General features: G+C 35.0%; 1 protein-coding gene across 1 annotated transcript in view; it reads left to right on the top strand.

Annotated features, from left to right (window-relative positions):
- Window positions 1–14,521, top strand: part of LOC131079591 (uncharacterized) — a 52,368-nt gene extending 37,847 nt beyond the window's left edge. The window contains exons 8-11 of the mRNA XM_058017586.2: window positions 12,009–12,239; window positions 12,338–12,688; window positions 13,303–13,404; window positions 13,652–14,521. Of these exons, the coding sequence (XP_057873569.2) occupies window positions 12,009–12,239; window positions 12,338–12,688; window positions 13,303–13,404; window positions 13,652–13,891 (924 nt within the window). The 3' untranslated portion in view covers window positions 13,892–14,521. The remainder of the gene's footprint in view (window positions 1–12,008; window positions 12,240–12,337; window positions 12,689–13,302; window positions 13,405–13,651) is intronic.
- The last annotated feature ends 1,011 nt before the right edge of the window (window positions 14,522–15,532 follow it).

Genomic DNA, 15,532 nt, shown 5'->3' with positions numbered 1-15,532 from the left:
TATGTATGGAAAGTCACATTGTATATTTCATTTTTGTATGGATTGTATATATTGAACATATATATAATATATGTGTATTATATATAATTAAAATATATATATATATATATATATATATATATATATATATACGGATGAACCTGTACCTGTACCCAAGAATTTTTTTTTTTGTTGCCAAATCCGCGAATCCGTACCCGAACCAGTAACTTAGAATTAAACTAAGGTGTTTAGGAGACAAATCTATCTTAACATGAATCAAATCAGTGTATCAGTGTAACATAATGGTTTCCTGGTATTGAATTGATAATCCAATCTGATTTATAGTCTCAGATTTATTTGTTTATTCAAATTACTATTTAATATATTTATTTATTTTCCGATAGTATTATACTATATGTTTAACTGCAGAGTAGTCCTTATAAAATATTATTTGTCTGATCTATCCTTATATATATATTTAAATAAATCAAATTACATTTCCCATAAATATATGTATTAATACTGCCATTTCCTAAAACATTAATCATTAGTCTATCTAGTAGCTGTAATGGCAGACAGCTCTGACACGCATCAGATCTGGTCTGCCACTGTATGTGAAATTCAGTATGACTGCCTTCGTATAATAGTCTATATCAATATTACTATTGAATCCTGCATAAAAAATTATCAGGTTGTATACAATTTGCACATTCCGGAGCATACCACCCAGAACCAAGATGTTACTGTCTGGAACTTGATAACAATTCTGATCTAAACTGATCTATGGTTGATGTGCTTGCAACCAATAAGAGCCAAATAGGTAGGTGCTCAAAGAGCAGATCCAAATATATGAATAAGAGTTAATAAGTTTCCAATTCGCTCATCCATTTTCCAAATGATTTGTACAGTCCCCATAGACGGTGAAAATGGATACTGCGAGAGACATATCCCTTGTCTCTTGGCAATCGTTTATCATTGCCTTCTCCAATTTGTGTCTTTCCCAATTTAACCAATCTGTTAGTGTTAACTAAATACAATTGAATCACTTCATAGCCATTCCTAATCGACGCTACTCTAATTACCAATTTGTTGTACTTAACACTGTGATTCATTAGTCCTCGATCCTGAGCATTTATACCTATTAAATCTGATAACAATTTTACTGTATCTTATAATTCTGATAGCAGTTATACCTTTTAAATCTTAATACGATTATCATGTCTTCCTATGCTAAATTATGCCAGACAACCTATGGACGGTGTGGCAGGTATTTGATATTGCGGACATGCGTGAACTGCCTGCTGACTTAGATCCGACTCTCTTCTATACTTCTTCCGTCTCCGTTTTCTACCCTATGATCATCCCCATACTTACCCCCCCCCCCCCCCCCCCCCCCCTTTCAAATGATTCCCACGAACTCCTTATATCGTGGGAGAGGAAATTATTCAAAAGACACGTTCGCTGCTTTTAGGAATCGCTTCCTTTAATCTAAAGTGCCTTTTCATAATATAATCGATGAGGTTTGTTATCTCAACAACAACCACGTATCTGTTGTTAACATTAATATGTTGATAGGACACGTCTGACCACCTTCATAATAATTGGTTTGCTTTGCTAATCAGATCGTGTCTTTTGGGTTATTTAGGAGGCATTGGTGATTAGTTTGCTTGTGTAATCATTGTCTCCCATCGATACTTAGTAAACTACTGCCTATTATTGCTGATGATTAACATTAGATTTACTTAACCAATTTATTATTTATACTCAAGACTAATTATCATTGTCTACAGCTTAGGGGACAACTCTGACACCTGCAGTCCATTTAGTCTTTTATTTATTTTGCAGGTGATTGATGAGGATGAGGGCAGTTTTTATATTATTTTTGCTACATAGATTTTCTAAATTTATTTATTATTATATAATATATTTGTTTATAATATAATATTAATTTATTTTATTTGGATATTTCAAAAAGATTATTTATCAATAAATATTAATAATAATATTTAATAAATAAATATTAATAATTTCAAATAATCATTTGTTGATTATATTAATTTATAATAATAATTGCTTCATTTAGGTTATAAATAATGATCAAGGAGGGGACATGACACATTATCTGAGCTCCTTCATGCTCTACTTCTCCACTTTGCAACAAGAGAGCAAATTTGCCTATTTGCTATTAGAATAATATCTTTCTATCTGTGTTATTAATGGTTATTTAAGTTGTTTCTAATTTTGCCTCTAGTTAACGATTGTTTCTTTTAAAAACATAGTCTTTGTAACTCTATTTAAAGGAGCTTCGTCTCCTTGATCAATTGAACAACATCGATTCTTTGAAATCCATATGCTTTTGTATCTGTATTATGGTATCAGAGCCTTGGTTATTTTCGAAATAATTTTTCAATTAAAAATTCGTCATGAATTTTTAACAGTTTTTTTTGAAAAATTTCTTTGTTTATTCGAAATTGCTACTTTGGTAGTTCGTTTTGGCTGCAACTACTAGGGTTTTCTGGCTATTTTCTGCCCTCTCCCACGACCCGTCTCTCCTGCATTTCGCGCAACCACGCGACGCGTTTTTTTCCCGCCTGCAGATTTTTTTTTGCCATTTTTAGACGGAAATCTGCATTTTCGGCTAGGGTTTTGACCCTCTAGATTCAGTCGAAACTTTTTTCTGAGCACAGATTCATGGTGGGTTTTTTGAGATCTCCACTGGGTCGTCGTCAGAATTGTCTGGGTGCCTCGATTTTCGAGCCAGCAGATCCAGATTTCGACAGTAGATTCTTTTTGGGTTTTTCGCAAGGATTTTTGGGTTGTCTTCGGATTTTTTTGGGTCAGCCGGAATTTTTTTCCTTGAAATTCGTGCCCGCAGTACTTCATTTTTTGAAGTCTGTACTTGCATCTGCCTTTGTTTCTGCATTGGGATTCGAATTTTTTGAATTCCGTACCAGCGCCTCTTCTTAGTTTTTTTTGTTTTCCGTGCATTGGGAAACGTGCAAGATGGCGTCATTGACCAACTTGATGTTGGAAGGCAGTCAGGTTTTGTGCACTTAGCATCTTTTCAATATCTTGTTTTTCGTGCCTCGAAAAGCGTGAAGATGGCTAATGGGCATCGATGTTTGTTTCGGTTTTTAATATTTTTTTACTTAAAAAAAAAATTCTGATGGGTTTTAATATTTTTTCCCTTGAAAAAATCTGTGGGTTTTAATAATTTTGTCCTAAAAACTTATCTGTGGGTTTTTAAATATTTTTTGTCCCTGTAAAAAAATCACGAGGGTTTATGATTTTTTCCTCAAAAATTGTACTTTGCTGCAGTCTATTTTTCGTCGCACCTAGAGTTGTTGTGCGAACATCTGCACTAGTCTCTTATTTGCAGTCTATTTTCGGGCAACTTGCTCATCTGCAATAATTTGGAGGGTTTGCCGATTTTTTCCTCAAAATCATGACAACTATTCTTGGTGTGTCTTTGGTTCCAGGGAAGGACAGTTCTCCAACATTAGGTTGGACGGTTGTTGTTGTTTTGGGTATCTCCAGAAGTGCTGTAGTTTCTAGAAGGGTTGGTGGCAGACTCATCTCAAGTGGCAGGCTCTTGTCTTCTGTTGCACCGTGTTCTGAGAAGAAGGGGGCAACCTTCTCTGTTATTTCTCTTGGTAATTAGAATGATGACCATTAAGGGAGGGTATTAGAATAATATCTTTCTATCTGTGTTATTAATGGTCATTTAAGTTGTTTCTAATTTCACCTCTAGTTAAAGATTGTTTCTTTTAAAAACATCGTCTTTGTAACTCTATTTAAAGGAGCTTTGTCTTCTTGATCAATTGAACAACATCGATTCTTTGAAATCCATATGCTTTCGTATTTGTATTATTTGCATTACTAAGTCTCTTGGATTGAGAAACACTAACCTTGGATATCTTCGGCTTTTCCACATATGAATTTAAGGTGTAGTCTTCTCCATTAAAACAGAGCCTATGCTGATATTCTTCTTAAAGTAGATTGCATCACACACATATAGGGAAAGTCTCTAAAAAATGACACCACACACATGTAGCAGGATCACGTCTACAAGATTTTTATCCTTAAAACTTGGGATTTATCCAAAATGTCAACTTATGTTGTTTCTCAACTGTGCTGTCTTCTCCTTGTTCTAGATATCCGAGTGAATATGGTTGAGGACAATCCATGGTTTGCAGTCCAAGCACTCCGCCCAACTTTTGGCAAATAATGTTTACCCATGAATATGCATCAAGCATTGCATCCAACTTTCTGTGCTTTACTTGTATTTGATGTGTAGTTCTTCTTCATTTTGGGAACGGTCACCCTCTAAACATGCTCCCTTATGCATTGTGGCACAATATGGACTCGCATCCACCTCATCTGCAATTAATCTCCTTGCCTTTATTCACATAGGTAGTGTTTTTATCACTCTACTCCCATGAAGGTTCCAACTTGGGATGCAACTTTCAACACCTTTTATCTGAATGCCCATCTTTGTCACAATGCGAACAATGATTTCTCTTTGTTCTTTTACTTCTCATTTGTATTCACTGTGATAATAGTGTTTTTTTGTTCTTGCCTTTGTCTAAAACTTCAAAAAAGGGCCTTGACAATGAGACTTGATAAGATACCCATGCATGATCAATTCCATCGAGGAGGACTTCCTTCACCCATAATGGTGTTGAAAAAAAAAAAAGTGAAACTGGCCATCATGATAACTCTTCTTAATTGGGTGACAAAAGAAGAACCAGCTAGGATATTCAAGCCAAATGAGTTGTATTTAATGAATACTGTTGGAAGGCTATAAGTTTTTGAAGTGGATCTTGTTGATAAGTGACTGTATTCACAAATAAATTTACAAACTATAAAACTGTCTAAGTTCCATATGGTTTCATATGTTGGCTGTAGCCTGGTTGGAACATTGTTATTTGCAGTATTGACAAATGAGGAATCCAACAGATCCATTAGATTTAAAACAATCATCATCAATTGAATTATTGAAGTACACGGAATCTCTAAAGCACTATAGGAGGTTTTACAGTATGGACAATAGAAGGGATTAGAAGGGCAAATTCATGTGAGGATTTTAGAGCAAGCACGGAAAAGCATTTCAGAATGGACAGATGAGTTCATTAATTTGCCTACGATCACTGATGTTAGAGATCTAAACTTAAATCCATATATATTACCGAAGTACCCAGTGATCAGATAGTGCTGTTGGACTATTGCGGACAATTGACACGGGTGTAAGATCTCTTGAGGAGCAAATACAAGGTAGGGGCCAAATTAGCAGTTAAAGTGGGAATATATAAATGCTTTGTAGCTGCTGATGCCAGATACATAGATGGAGCGTAAGCTATGTTTAACTGAAATATTTTTTTAAAGAGGAAATTTGATTGTAAGGGCATCATGTTTTGGGGATTTAGCTCTAGGAATGTACACGTACCTCATTTTTATGACCACTGGGCGAACTGCAAAGATTATTTGGAAGTAAGAAGAAACAAATTATTGCATGATGTTCGAAACAGATTGCTGATTTTGACATCTACGTTGTGCCGCTTTTGACATTCCTGAGTTTGATGATGAGATGGAATCACTGACTTTTTGGTGAACAATATAAGGTGCCCTTTTTGAAATAGGATTTAATTATAAAGAATAATAGTAAATTAAAATATAAAAAAATAAAATAAAAATAAAATATAATATAATTATAAAATCTAAATCTAAATAAGTTTAATGAATGGTCAAAGGGCATGAAATTAAGAGTTACGAGTTATGACTATTGGTGGATTAAAGGTATAAAAGGAGTGAATAAATCATCAACTTGGAAATGAATGTAGGAAAATATAAGTGACTCAAGGAAATATAAAATAAATAATTACTTTCAAAAGGACATCAATTAAGGATGAATAGTTATGACTCTTTTAAAGGGTAGAAATAGTGAAAAGGTGTGACTCCCTCTCAATTTTAAGATATTCAAAGGAGATCAAATCATTTGGAGGGGCATCAATTCAGATCACAAGAATTCAAAGCAGAAATTTATAATGACACTCAGTAATAAAGGAATCCAAGGGATTTGGAAAATAATTTATTATTCTCAGAAGGCAACAATGAAGGGTGGTGACTCAATTCTTGTGAAAGTTGGCGACTCTTTCACCAGTAAAATATAAGGAGAGATCATTCAAAGGATTTGATCATTACTCTATCAATTCAGAAATATCATTCAGTCATCACTCATTAATACATGAAATCAGCAATTACCAAATAATCACTCATGAATCCATTAATGGAAATCATTCATTCATCCAAAAATCATTGATGGAAGTTCATCAATACAAAAGTTCATCATTAAATATCAATTCATTCAACTATACATACAAATTCAGAAATCAATCAACAATCATTATAGAATATCTATTTACAATCATCTACAATCATCTTCTGCATCACCACTAGTTCCTTCATCACCTATACATTCTTCTCTTTTAACTCCTCAACCATCATTGTCCTCTCCATCATAGGTATGTATAGGCCAGCTACAAGAAACATAAGGATTGCAACAAACACTTGCTAGTGCAAGTTGAGGGTGGGTCCACAATGTCGTAGGCAAGAAGAGGAAGATCATTGCCACTACACCACTGAATCTAAGTGTGTTTTCTCTTCTACAAGAACCCACAGTGAAAAATCATAAGAAATGGACTAGGTTGTAGAAGAATGCACATGGCCACATTGTAGGAGAGACTGCTATTCTAACTGAGGGAAGAGACTAGCAAAGCATTGAAGGTGCAAATTTTATAATCACCAAGATTTATGTTGGAGCAAAGACAAGAGAAGAATATCTTCACTTGTAGTTTGCTTCAGATGATATCCAGGGAACGGTCATCAATGACAATGAGAAAATATCAACTCTAAACGATCAAATCAAAGAACTGTACAGGTACATTAAACATTTGATTAAGCTTTTGTTTAAGAGTGCTCCGACACAAACAATTTTATCAAGCAAGGAATTGGATAGTGATGCACAAGAGAAACAATTGGATCAAATTGTTACTTAATGGAAAAGTGTGTCAAATTTGGATTGACAAACAATATGAACAAGGCATGCATAGGATTGATGAATTGTGTAAAATTTTTGAAAGCTGATGATGGCCATAGATTCCATTATTGAAATTGCATGCAAAATGCTAGACAACATCATTACATATAGCCATATACTAAAGATCATCCAGTACTTGCGCTCTGAATATGGTTGATTTGTAACTCGCCGAAAAACTCTCCAGTGACTGAGTACTTACCTGACTTCCAACTACTCACATTTTCAATAGTCTTGGTTAGTATATTGCTAAAAACTCACTGGCAAGTGCTGTAATGTCCCCACTTCCTGAGTGATCTACCGGAATGGAGATTCACCTGTCATTCATCTCCACAGGTGAATTTAGTGGCTGGAGATGAGTTGCTTACCAAAGGAAGTTCTATACTTAGTCATTTTTATGACTTTGGTAAGTTAATAAAATAACTTTATAATTTAAAGTTATAAAAGTTAACTTTTTCTAAAATTAGAAAAAAGTAAATAAGTTATAAGAAGTTATTAAACAACTTTATGTTTTCACCAAGGCACATTTTCCAAAGTTGTTTATTAACCAAAAGTGGCCCCTCTTTAATGACTTAACAACCCTCATGGCTGATCGAACTTATTAGAGGAATGGAGATTCTAAAGGAATCTTTGAAAGATGCCAAAAGAGGTCGAATTAGGGTTGAGGATGAATAAAGGTGTTGGGAGATGTTTGGAGACTCGTTATGTTCATTCTATTTTGTGAATTTATCCATCTTTTAGCAGGTCTGCATGATTTGCAGAGGTCTGAGATTAGATTGGGGGCGGCAATCTCCAATTTTCAGGTGTTTGACGGAAACCCACACATCTCTAGCTGGGCGGCATCAATTGGAGCCTCATAATTGGCCATCAGGGTCATAATTCAGGGGTATATTGTTTGTGATGGGTATATTGGCATTAATCACAGATCTGATCCGCTTTAAGGGTTATTACAGCAGTATAATTGCATTTATGGCAGCCGTACCTCTCCAAGTAGCCGGCTGTACCACTTAAGGAAGCCTCTAGCTTCCATTAAATAAACTGAGGGGTTTTGATGACTCCACTTGTGTGTGAATTCATTGTTAGGGTATAAATAAGTGGTCATAGTTGGTTTGGTGTGCAGGAAATATCAGTTTTGGGCAGCAGCAGCAAATTATTGAAGAAAAGAGACATAATTTGGGGATCTTGCCTAGCAAGAATTTGGAATTATAACTGGGTCTGAATAATTCTTCAATATTAGTTTTTGGCAATTATCCTAGAGTTAAATAAAGTCATTTGCAGCCATTAGTAGCAGCTGGAGGTGCTTGGGTCAGTCATTGTTTCATTCCAGGCTCAAATTCCACCCTCAAACCCCAGCGTTGGACTCCTGGTAGGCCTTGAATGGCTTAATTCTATCAAGAATCCTCTTTATTATTTATTTGTACTTGCTGCAATTAATAATCAGAAGTCTGAAAACCATTATCAGTTCTTTATTTATTGTATTGCATTTATTATTTTCCATGTATTATAAAAAATCCAAAAAGCTACAAAAAAATTGAAAAACCACTAACTTCCAAAAAAACATTTTTCGCTGGTCAAAGAATTTGAATTTGAAAACAATCAGCAGTTTGGATAAGATTTCTGGTCAGGGATCTTTCAATTGCTCACCCAGAAACTGCAGAAATTTACCAATAACTTGTGAGCCTGTGAGTAGACTGAGATAAACTGCCAGTCCACTATTGTTTTCAGGTGTATTTGTGTGATACAGAGAGAGGATTGTTTGATTTCAGAGAGTTTTTTAACTGCATTTGAAAAATGGCATGTGCCATGAAGGTACATTACGTGAGGTCTTGAAGGCCTTAATTTGGGCTTGCTTTTTTTTTAAACCAAAAAATAGAAGTTATTTTGGGTCCATGTATTTTCCAGATGAAATTTCTAAAATTGTAATATGAATATCTAATTTATGAATCATATGACACTATGACATGAATTTAGCTGATTTTGTGATCTATAAATGAAAGTAAAACTATGAAAGCCTCTTTAAATTTAGTTTTATGCATGTTTGTAAAGATTATTATACAAATTTATGTTCTTTTTAATGTTCAATTTTTTTTTTCTCAGGTCCCTAGTCTAATCCAAACTTTAGGTTTTCTGAGTTTCTGAACTATGTGTGCGCCGTGTACTCATCTGCTAGATGCTTTGAATTTTGAATAAATTGTTGGCCCTAGACACTGATTAGTTGATAAATTTAGGGGTTTTGAAAGAGGAGGAAAACCGTAGCTTTGAATGGATCACACTATTTAAGTTCATCATTGAATTTTTTGCAACAAGGGTGAAAGCTTCTAGGCAACAAAAGAGCCAAAATATTAATACAGAGTGAGAAATCTAAAAATTCATCTCTTCCATACCATGTGCCTACTAGAATGTGAAGGAAGAGAAGAACCAATCAGAGATCAGGATAGAATTTCATAAGCTGTTCAAAGTAAAACTGGCACATCAGATTAAGTACAGAAAAGATGGATAAAGTAGTTTGTGTTACAAGCTGCATCAACATGGGCAAAAAGTAACAATTCCTTTTGGATAAGCATTATAAAAAGTTTCCTTGCCATCAGGGGTGTTTGGCTGTCCTCAGGATGGTCAAGGGATGTCTCTGATGTCCCTGGGTACCTTGGGGACGGCCAAATGTCTCTGCAGTGTTTGCTGTTCCTGTAATGTGCTTCCAAAAAGTTTTGGAATTTTGGAGGACTTTGGGGATGTCACTCCTGTCCTGCCTTACCTAAAATGAAACATGCATTATCATTTCTTGTTGCAAGTGGCTAGTAACATATACTGTTCTGATTCCCAGAAAACAGTTGTATGAGTTTTCAGTTTTCATAGGTTTCATAAATCTTCCTAATTGTCGTGCATATGTACCTTATCTTTTGTTGCTGCTTAGCTTTTTCAGAAAAAAGATCCATACCTTCGGTATCACACTCTTCAGCTTACACTCCATCCCTTTCAAATACCTCTTAACATTTGCTCCATGGCTCACAGTTAATTTTTAGATGTTCCTCATTTAAGGCACTTTCTGTAAGGTCATGAATATTTCTGTTCCTTGAGATTCCAAGTGGTTGATTTTTCATTGATTTTTGCAGTTATCATCCCATATATGGTTTGCATAGTAAGTTTTGTGGACATTTGTATGTGCTATGCAACTAAATATTGTGGTTTTGTAGGCCATTTTCCTTGCTCGTCTGGATTTCTCTCTAGAAACCTGCAGTATGTTTCTTTATTTTGGGGGTTTTAGACTTGTTTTCTCTTTTGATATCGTAGTTAAAGCCGCTCTCACCAGATTTGGGCTTGAGACTTGATGAGGTGAAATACTTGATACAAGTGGGGAGACTTGGGAGAGTTTCATAAAATTAAAGAATGCATAAACTATTGGAATTTTGGAAAAGTTGGGTATCATTTGCTCTTAACTCTCAAGAGAAATTAACTTCAGATGGATCAAAAATATCCTTAAACACATGTCCAATATTAAATTGAGTTATAAACTTCAGCAATGCAGAAGTCGAGGAATAAGCTCGAGAGTAGCACTTCTGTAGTATGATTGTCCTGTTGTTGATATGGTCCTCAAATCTGTCTGTACTACTGTTTCCAGGCACACAAAGACTTCTGATGTTAAATTAATCCCTTTAATTGAAAGCTTGTACGTTGCTTTCTTCCAATGTTTTGTTGAACATGCTCAAAATATTTGTTCTTGGGTTGAGATATATCATATATAGAATAATACTCTATCAGGAAAATATAAATTTAAGATTTCCAAAAAATATACTATCTAATTTGTTAACTAGCTTTCATTATTAGTATCTCTTAAATGTGATATCCAATGTGTAAATTGTAAATATCTCAAAGCTGAAATAAATGTATGCCCAGTGTTCCTATTAAGATTTACTGCAATAGTTTAAGTTTCATGTGAAATTAACACACTCAAAATATTTATTCTTGGGTTGAGATAGTAGCACAACGCTTATTTGCATATCGGGGAGATGTGAATTTAAGATTTCCAAAGAAGATATTGTTAACTAGTTATCATTACTTCTGTTGGGGGTGGATCTCTTGAATGTGACATCCAACATGTAAATTGGAAATATCTTTACTTGAATGCTGAAATACCAGTCTGCCCAGTGTTCCTGTTGAGGTTTATTTCAATTTTTTAAGTATCATGCGAAATACATACTATGAAAATGGGTTTTTGTATGCCTGATTTGTACATGATGGTAAATTTATGTTCTTTTGTAAAAATGCTTCATTGAAATCTAGCTGTGCACATTGGAGTAATACATATAGTGAAAGCTAAATTATAACAAATATGATCATCTGGATGAGGATCGTGGACCTCTAAAGAGTTGGTTTCAATGCACTTACAGGATGAAACCCAATGCACCTAGACATGTTAATTCTCGTGTAAAACATTAAAAAATTGTTGCTTATGAAGGTAGAAGGGTTGGCTTGTGAAAAATAAATAATTTAATGGATAAACAGGAGGTTAGGTTAACTTGCTTTTTAATTAGATACAGTTATAGATGACAAATTTTTTACTGCTTTGCAATCCTTCTAAGCGTTTTTATTGCAAACTTCGTACATTTAAGGTTGGCCACATAAACTATGATAAGGTTGGAAAATCTTCGATTCTTAATATGAAGAAGGCTGCATTTGAAAGTTATTAAAATCCAACTAGAAACTTTTTAAAGTTCATCTTTAAGAAGGTTTTGGTGAGTCTGTTTCATCTATGCATCAGTGTCTCAAGTTTGGATTCTAAAACTCCTGTATGGTTTTATTCTGGTAGTCTATAATTGGTGGTTCAGGCATTACTCAAACCATGAAGTAGAATGGCATTGGAAATGCTTGAGACTTTAGCATGGAATTTTGACAGAAAAACAATTAAGTGGAATAATTGTCTTGCTATTTAATTTTGCAGGTACGCTGTTTAGAAGTATCTAGAGCTTCTAAAGAGCAGCAAAACAACTTTGAATACAGTTGTCTTGGGGAAGTTCGTATACTAGGTGCATTAAAGAATCACCCATGTATCATTGAACTATATGGGCACCAACTTTCCTCTAGTTGGGTTTCTTTATCAGATGGAATGGGAGAATCTCAAGTTGTGCAGTCTTTAATAGCAATGGAGTATGTTAAAGGTGGCTCTCTTGAGGTAAGTCTAGTCTGGTGTTGGTAGGGAGCTGTATTTGCCATGGAAGGTTTACAATGCTGTAGCTATTCATCTTGGATGTATTTGTTGGATCTTTGCAGGTTTTACTTGGGAAACTAGCACAAGAAGGGAAAAAGTGTACCCCATCAAAATTGGCTATATTTATTGCTAGAGATGTTGCATGTGCATTGTCAGAACTTCATTCTAAAAAAATAATTCATCGGGATGTCAAAAGCAAAAATGTTCTCATTGATTTAGAAGTTAAAAGAGCGGATGAAAGTCCACTAGTCAAGCTTTGTGATTTTGATATGGCAGTTCCTCTTCACTCATCATCCCATACATGCTGCCTTGCTCATCATGGTGTTCCTCCTGCTGAATTTTGTGTTGGAACTCCACGCTGGATGGCGCCAGAGATGGTTCAAGCAATGCATAGACCACAACGATATGGTGTGGTATGATACTGTAAAATTTCACTCATCAGTATTCTTATTTGTGGCACTTGCACAATCTGAAAAAAAAAGAAATTGGTTACAGTAACTATTTCAATTGTGTTCTTTTGTCTTCCATCTTAACAACTAGGAGGGTAGTCAAATGAACACCATTTTAGATGTGGGTAATATTTCATTGTTTTTTGGTTACAAGGTTATAGTAACCCAATCTGCGTTTCTAGGCTACTTATAAGCACTTGGGTTTCTGTAAACTGACTAATGCTTAATATCTTTTTTGAGTTTACTTGTTTCGCTTTCTTATTCTCTTCTTGGACTATCATTTAATAAATAAGACACTAGATGCCTAGGAGGTAATCCTTTTTAGAGTGAGAGAGGATGAACAAACAATTTTTCATCTTTGCATTGAATATATTATTGCATCAGAGGTGTAATTCTGGGTCATTGCTGTAGCAAGAAGTCCCGTGTCTTATGACTTGACCAAGCTTTCTACTTTGTTTGGTTTGGAAGGCATATTATACTGCGCATTGTTTTCTGTATTTTGTAATGTAGTATGAACAATTATCCTGGTAAAGAGAATGCAATTTACTTTTGCTGATTATTTTCTTCAATATTTGCAGGAAGTTGATATTTGGTCTTTTGGATGTCTCATCTTTGAGTTGTTGACATTACAAATCCCCTATGCAGGATTATCAGATGTTGAGATTCATCACCGTTTACAGGCATGATATTCTATTATTTTCATAAGTAAATTTGATGTAGCAGGCTTTTTACCTTACATTTATAGGCCCATTTCAGTTTGCCCAAGTGGTGTGGCTCAGTCGCAAGCAGTTAGTTTACAAAATGCTGTGTCACTCTGGCCCTTTATTAATCACTGATCCTAATAATTCTGGCATTCAATTTACTGGTAAAACATATTGTTCATTTCAGTTTAATAAATTTTATTAATGATTTGTTTTGTTAAATCAGATGGAACAACGGCCCCAGTGTACCTCAGAGCTTGAGAAATATTTATTTGATTCAAAGGATAAGGTTCCAGATAGAATAAAGAACATATTTCCTGAAGAAAATGCAGAAGTGATTAACCTTCTGGCTGATTTGTTCTACTCATGCACTGAATCTGATCCAGCTTTACGTCCTACAGCAAAGCAAGCGTATGAGATTCTTTCTGCTGTTGCAGGTCCTACTCCAATGACAAGTCCCAACTAAGAGCATTTTCTGTTTTTCAGAAGTTGCACTGAATCTGATTCATCCTGATTCCTAACAGGAAAACAAGCTTGAGAGATTCTTTCTGCATTTTCAGGTCCTACTCCAAAGAGCAATATTTCAGTTTGCGCGAGTTGTGCTGAATCTGGTCCATCTTGACACCAAACTGTAGAATAGGCATATAAATTCTTTTTCTGATCTCAAATCCTACGTAAATGCCAAAGTTCTAACCAAGGGCAATTTTTTTCGGCTTCGTAAGTTTGGGTCAAAACAAATTGTCTGCTGAGCAAAACTCTTGAGCAGCTGGTCGTGAGAGCTAATTTAATTTTAATAACCTGGCTCTTAATCTGTTGTAAATTTTAATTTAAAATTTCCTATTATCTCACAGTTGTCAAAAACATTGATGTATTCAATTAAAATACCCAACAAGATGCTCCCAGAGACGACGGAAGATGTTTAATGGAAATTTTGCAAATGAACCAATGGTAGAATGGCACAAAGTTCAATTTTAATGACAATTACAGATGAAAATTGTCAAGAGTATGGTCTGTGAGTATATTGTCTGAAGACGCTACCAATCAGCAAAGCTGAACTGGTCAATAAATAAATGTCATCTTCTCTTGCTATTAAGAACTTTTTTCATGCTGATATGTTATATAGAGTTGATATGTCATGTAATTTAGATCGATTATGTTTGCAGGGCTTTTTAGTTGGTAATGTGGGTTAATCACGTTCTGAACAGTCTCATTAAGTAATTTATAAGATCATTTATATGCTCCAAAGAGAAGTCATATGGCCAAGGGGTTTGTGCTTGGTGGTGGCATTTGTTGTTTTTGTGAGACCGTGAGTGGGGGTTTTTTAAATCAGAATTTAGTTTATTAATTTTTTGTTTCAACATTTAATATGAATGGTGCGGTTGAGCTTATTGGAGGTGTTGTGGGTATAGATGCTATTATCCATTTCAGAGAAAGAATTTTGAAGAATGAGTAGAGTTGAGAAGGTTTTGTCTGTAGATAAGGTTAAGCCCACCTACAAGGAAGTTGTGGGTAATGCAGAAATCAAACTCTCAGAGGTAGTTGTGTTTTCAATTATAGAGAATGGAGGGAGGTTGGAGCACGGGGGAGATGGAATGCAAATAGATGGTGACATTAAAGATGGAGAGCTTGGAGGAGGGAAAAATGGGAAAGGGATATTCCTCTCCGTAAGGTTCTCTTCATTTCTCCTGATAAAGATTTGTTATAAGCGGTAAGAAATGAAGAGAATAGAATTAAGAATATTGTTATTTTCTTTGTTTGTCTGAGTCTTGACAATTACTTTGTGTTTTCTAGAAATTCGTCAACAATTGGCTTGGTAATGTCGGGGACAAAAAATGGGAATTTATGTTAATTTTTGTAAAATTTTGCAAAAGGATCTGTTTGTTATTTTATTCAAATCTCATGGCATGCAAGAAAGAGAGTTGAAAACAGATTTCTGGAACTTAGGGCAGTCTGTCTTTAGGGCTGTCGTCTGGTTTGATTATTAAAGGGTTGAAGAGGTAGCTGCTAGCTCCTGCTAGCGCTTCCTCAAGAGGGTTGGAGGTTAAAATGAGGGAAGTGGCTATCCAGCACCCCCCATGCATAGATAATGCCAGATCATACCTATCAT

Source organism: Cryptomeria japonica, chromosome 9, assembly GCF_030272615.1.
Source record: "Cryptomeria japonica chromosome 9, Sugi_1.0, whole genome shotgun sequence".
NCBI classification, from domain to species: domain Eukaryota; kingdom Viridiplantae; phylum Streptophyta; class Pinopsida; order Cupressales; family Cupressaceae; genus Cryptomeria; species Cryptomeria japonica.
Note: the sequence above shows the minus strand (reverse complement) of the source record. Positions and strands in the feature narration are given on the sequence as shown.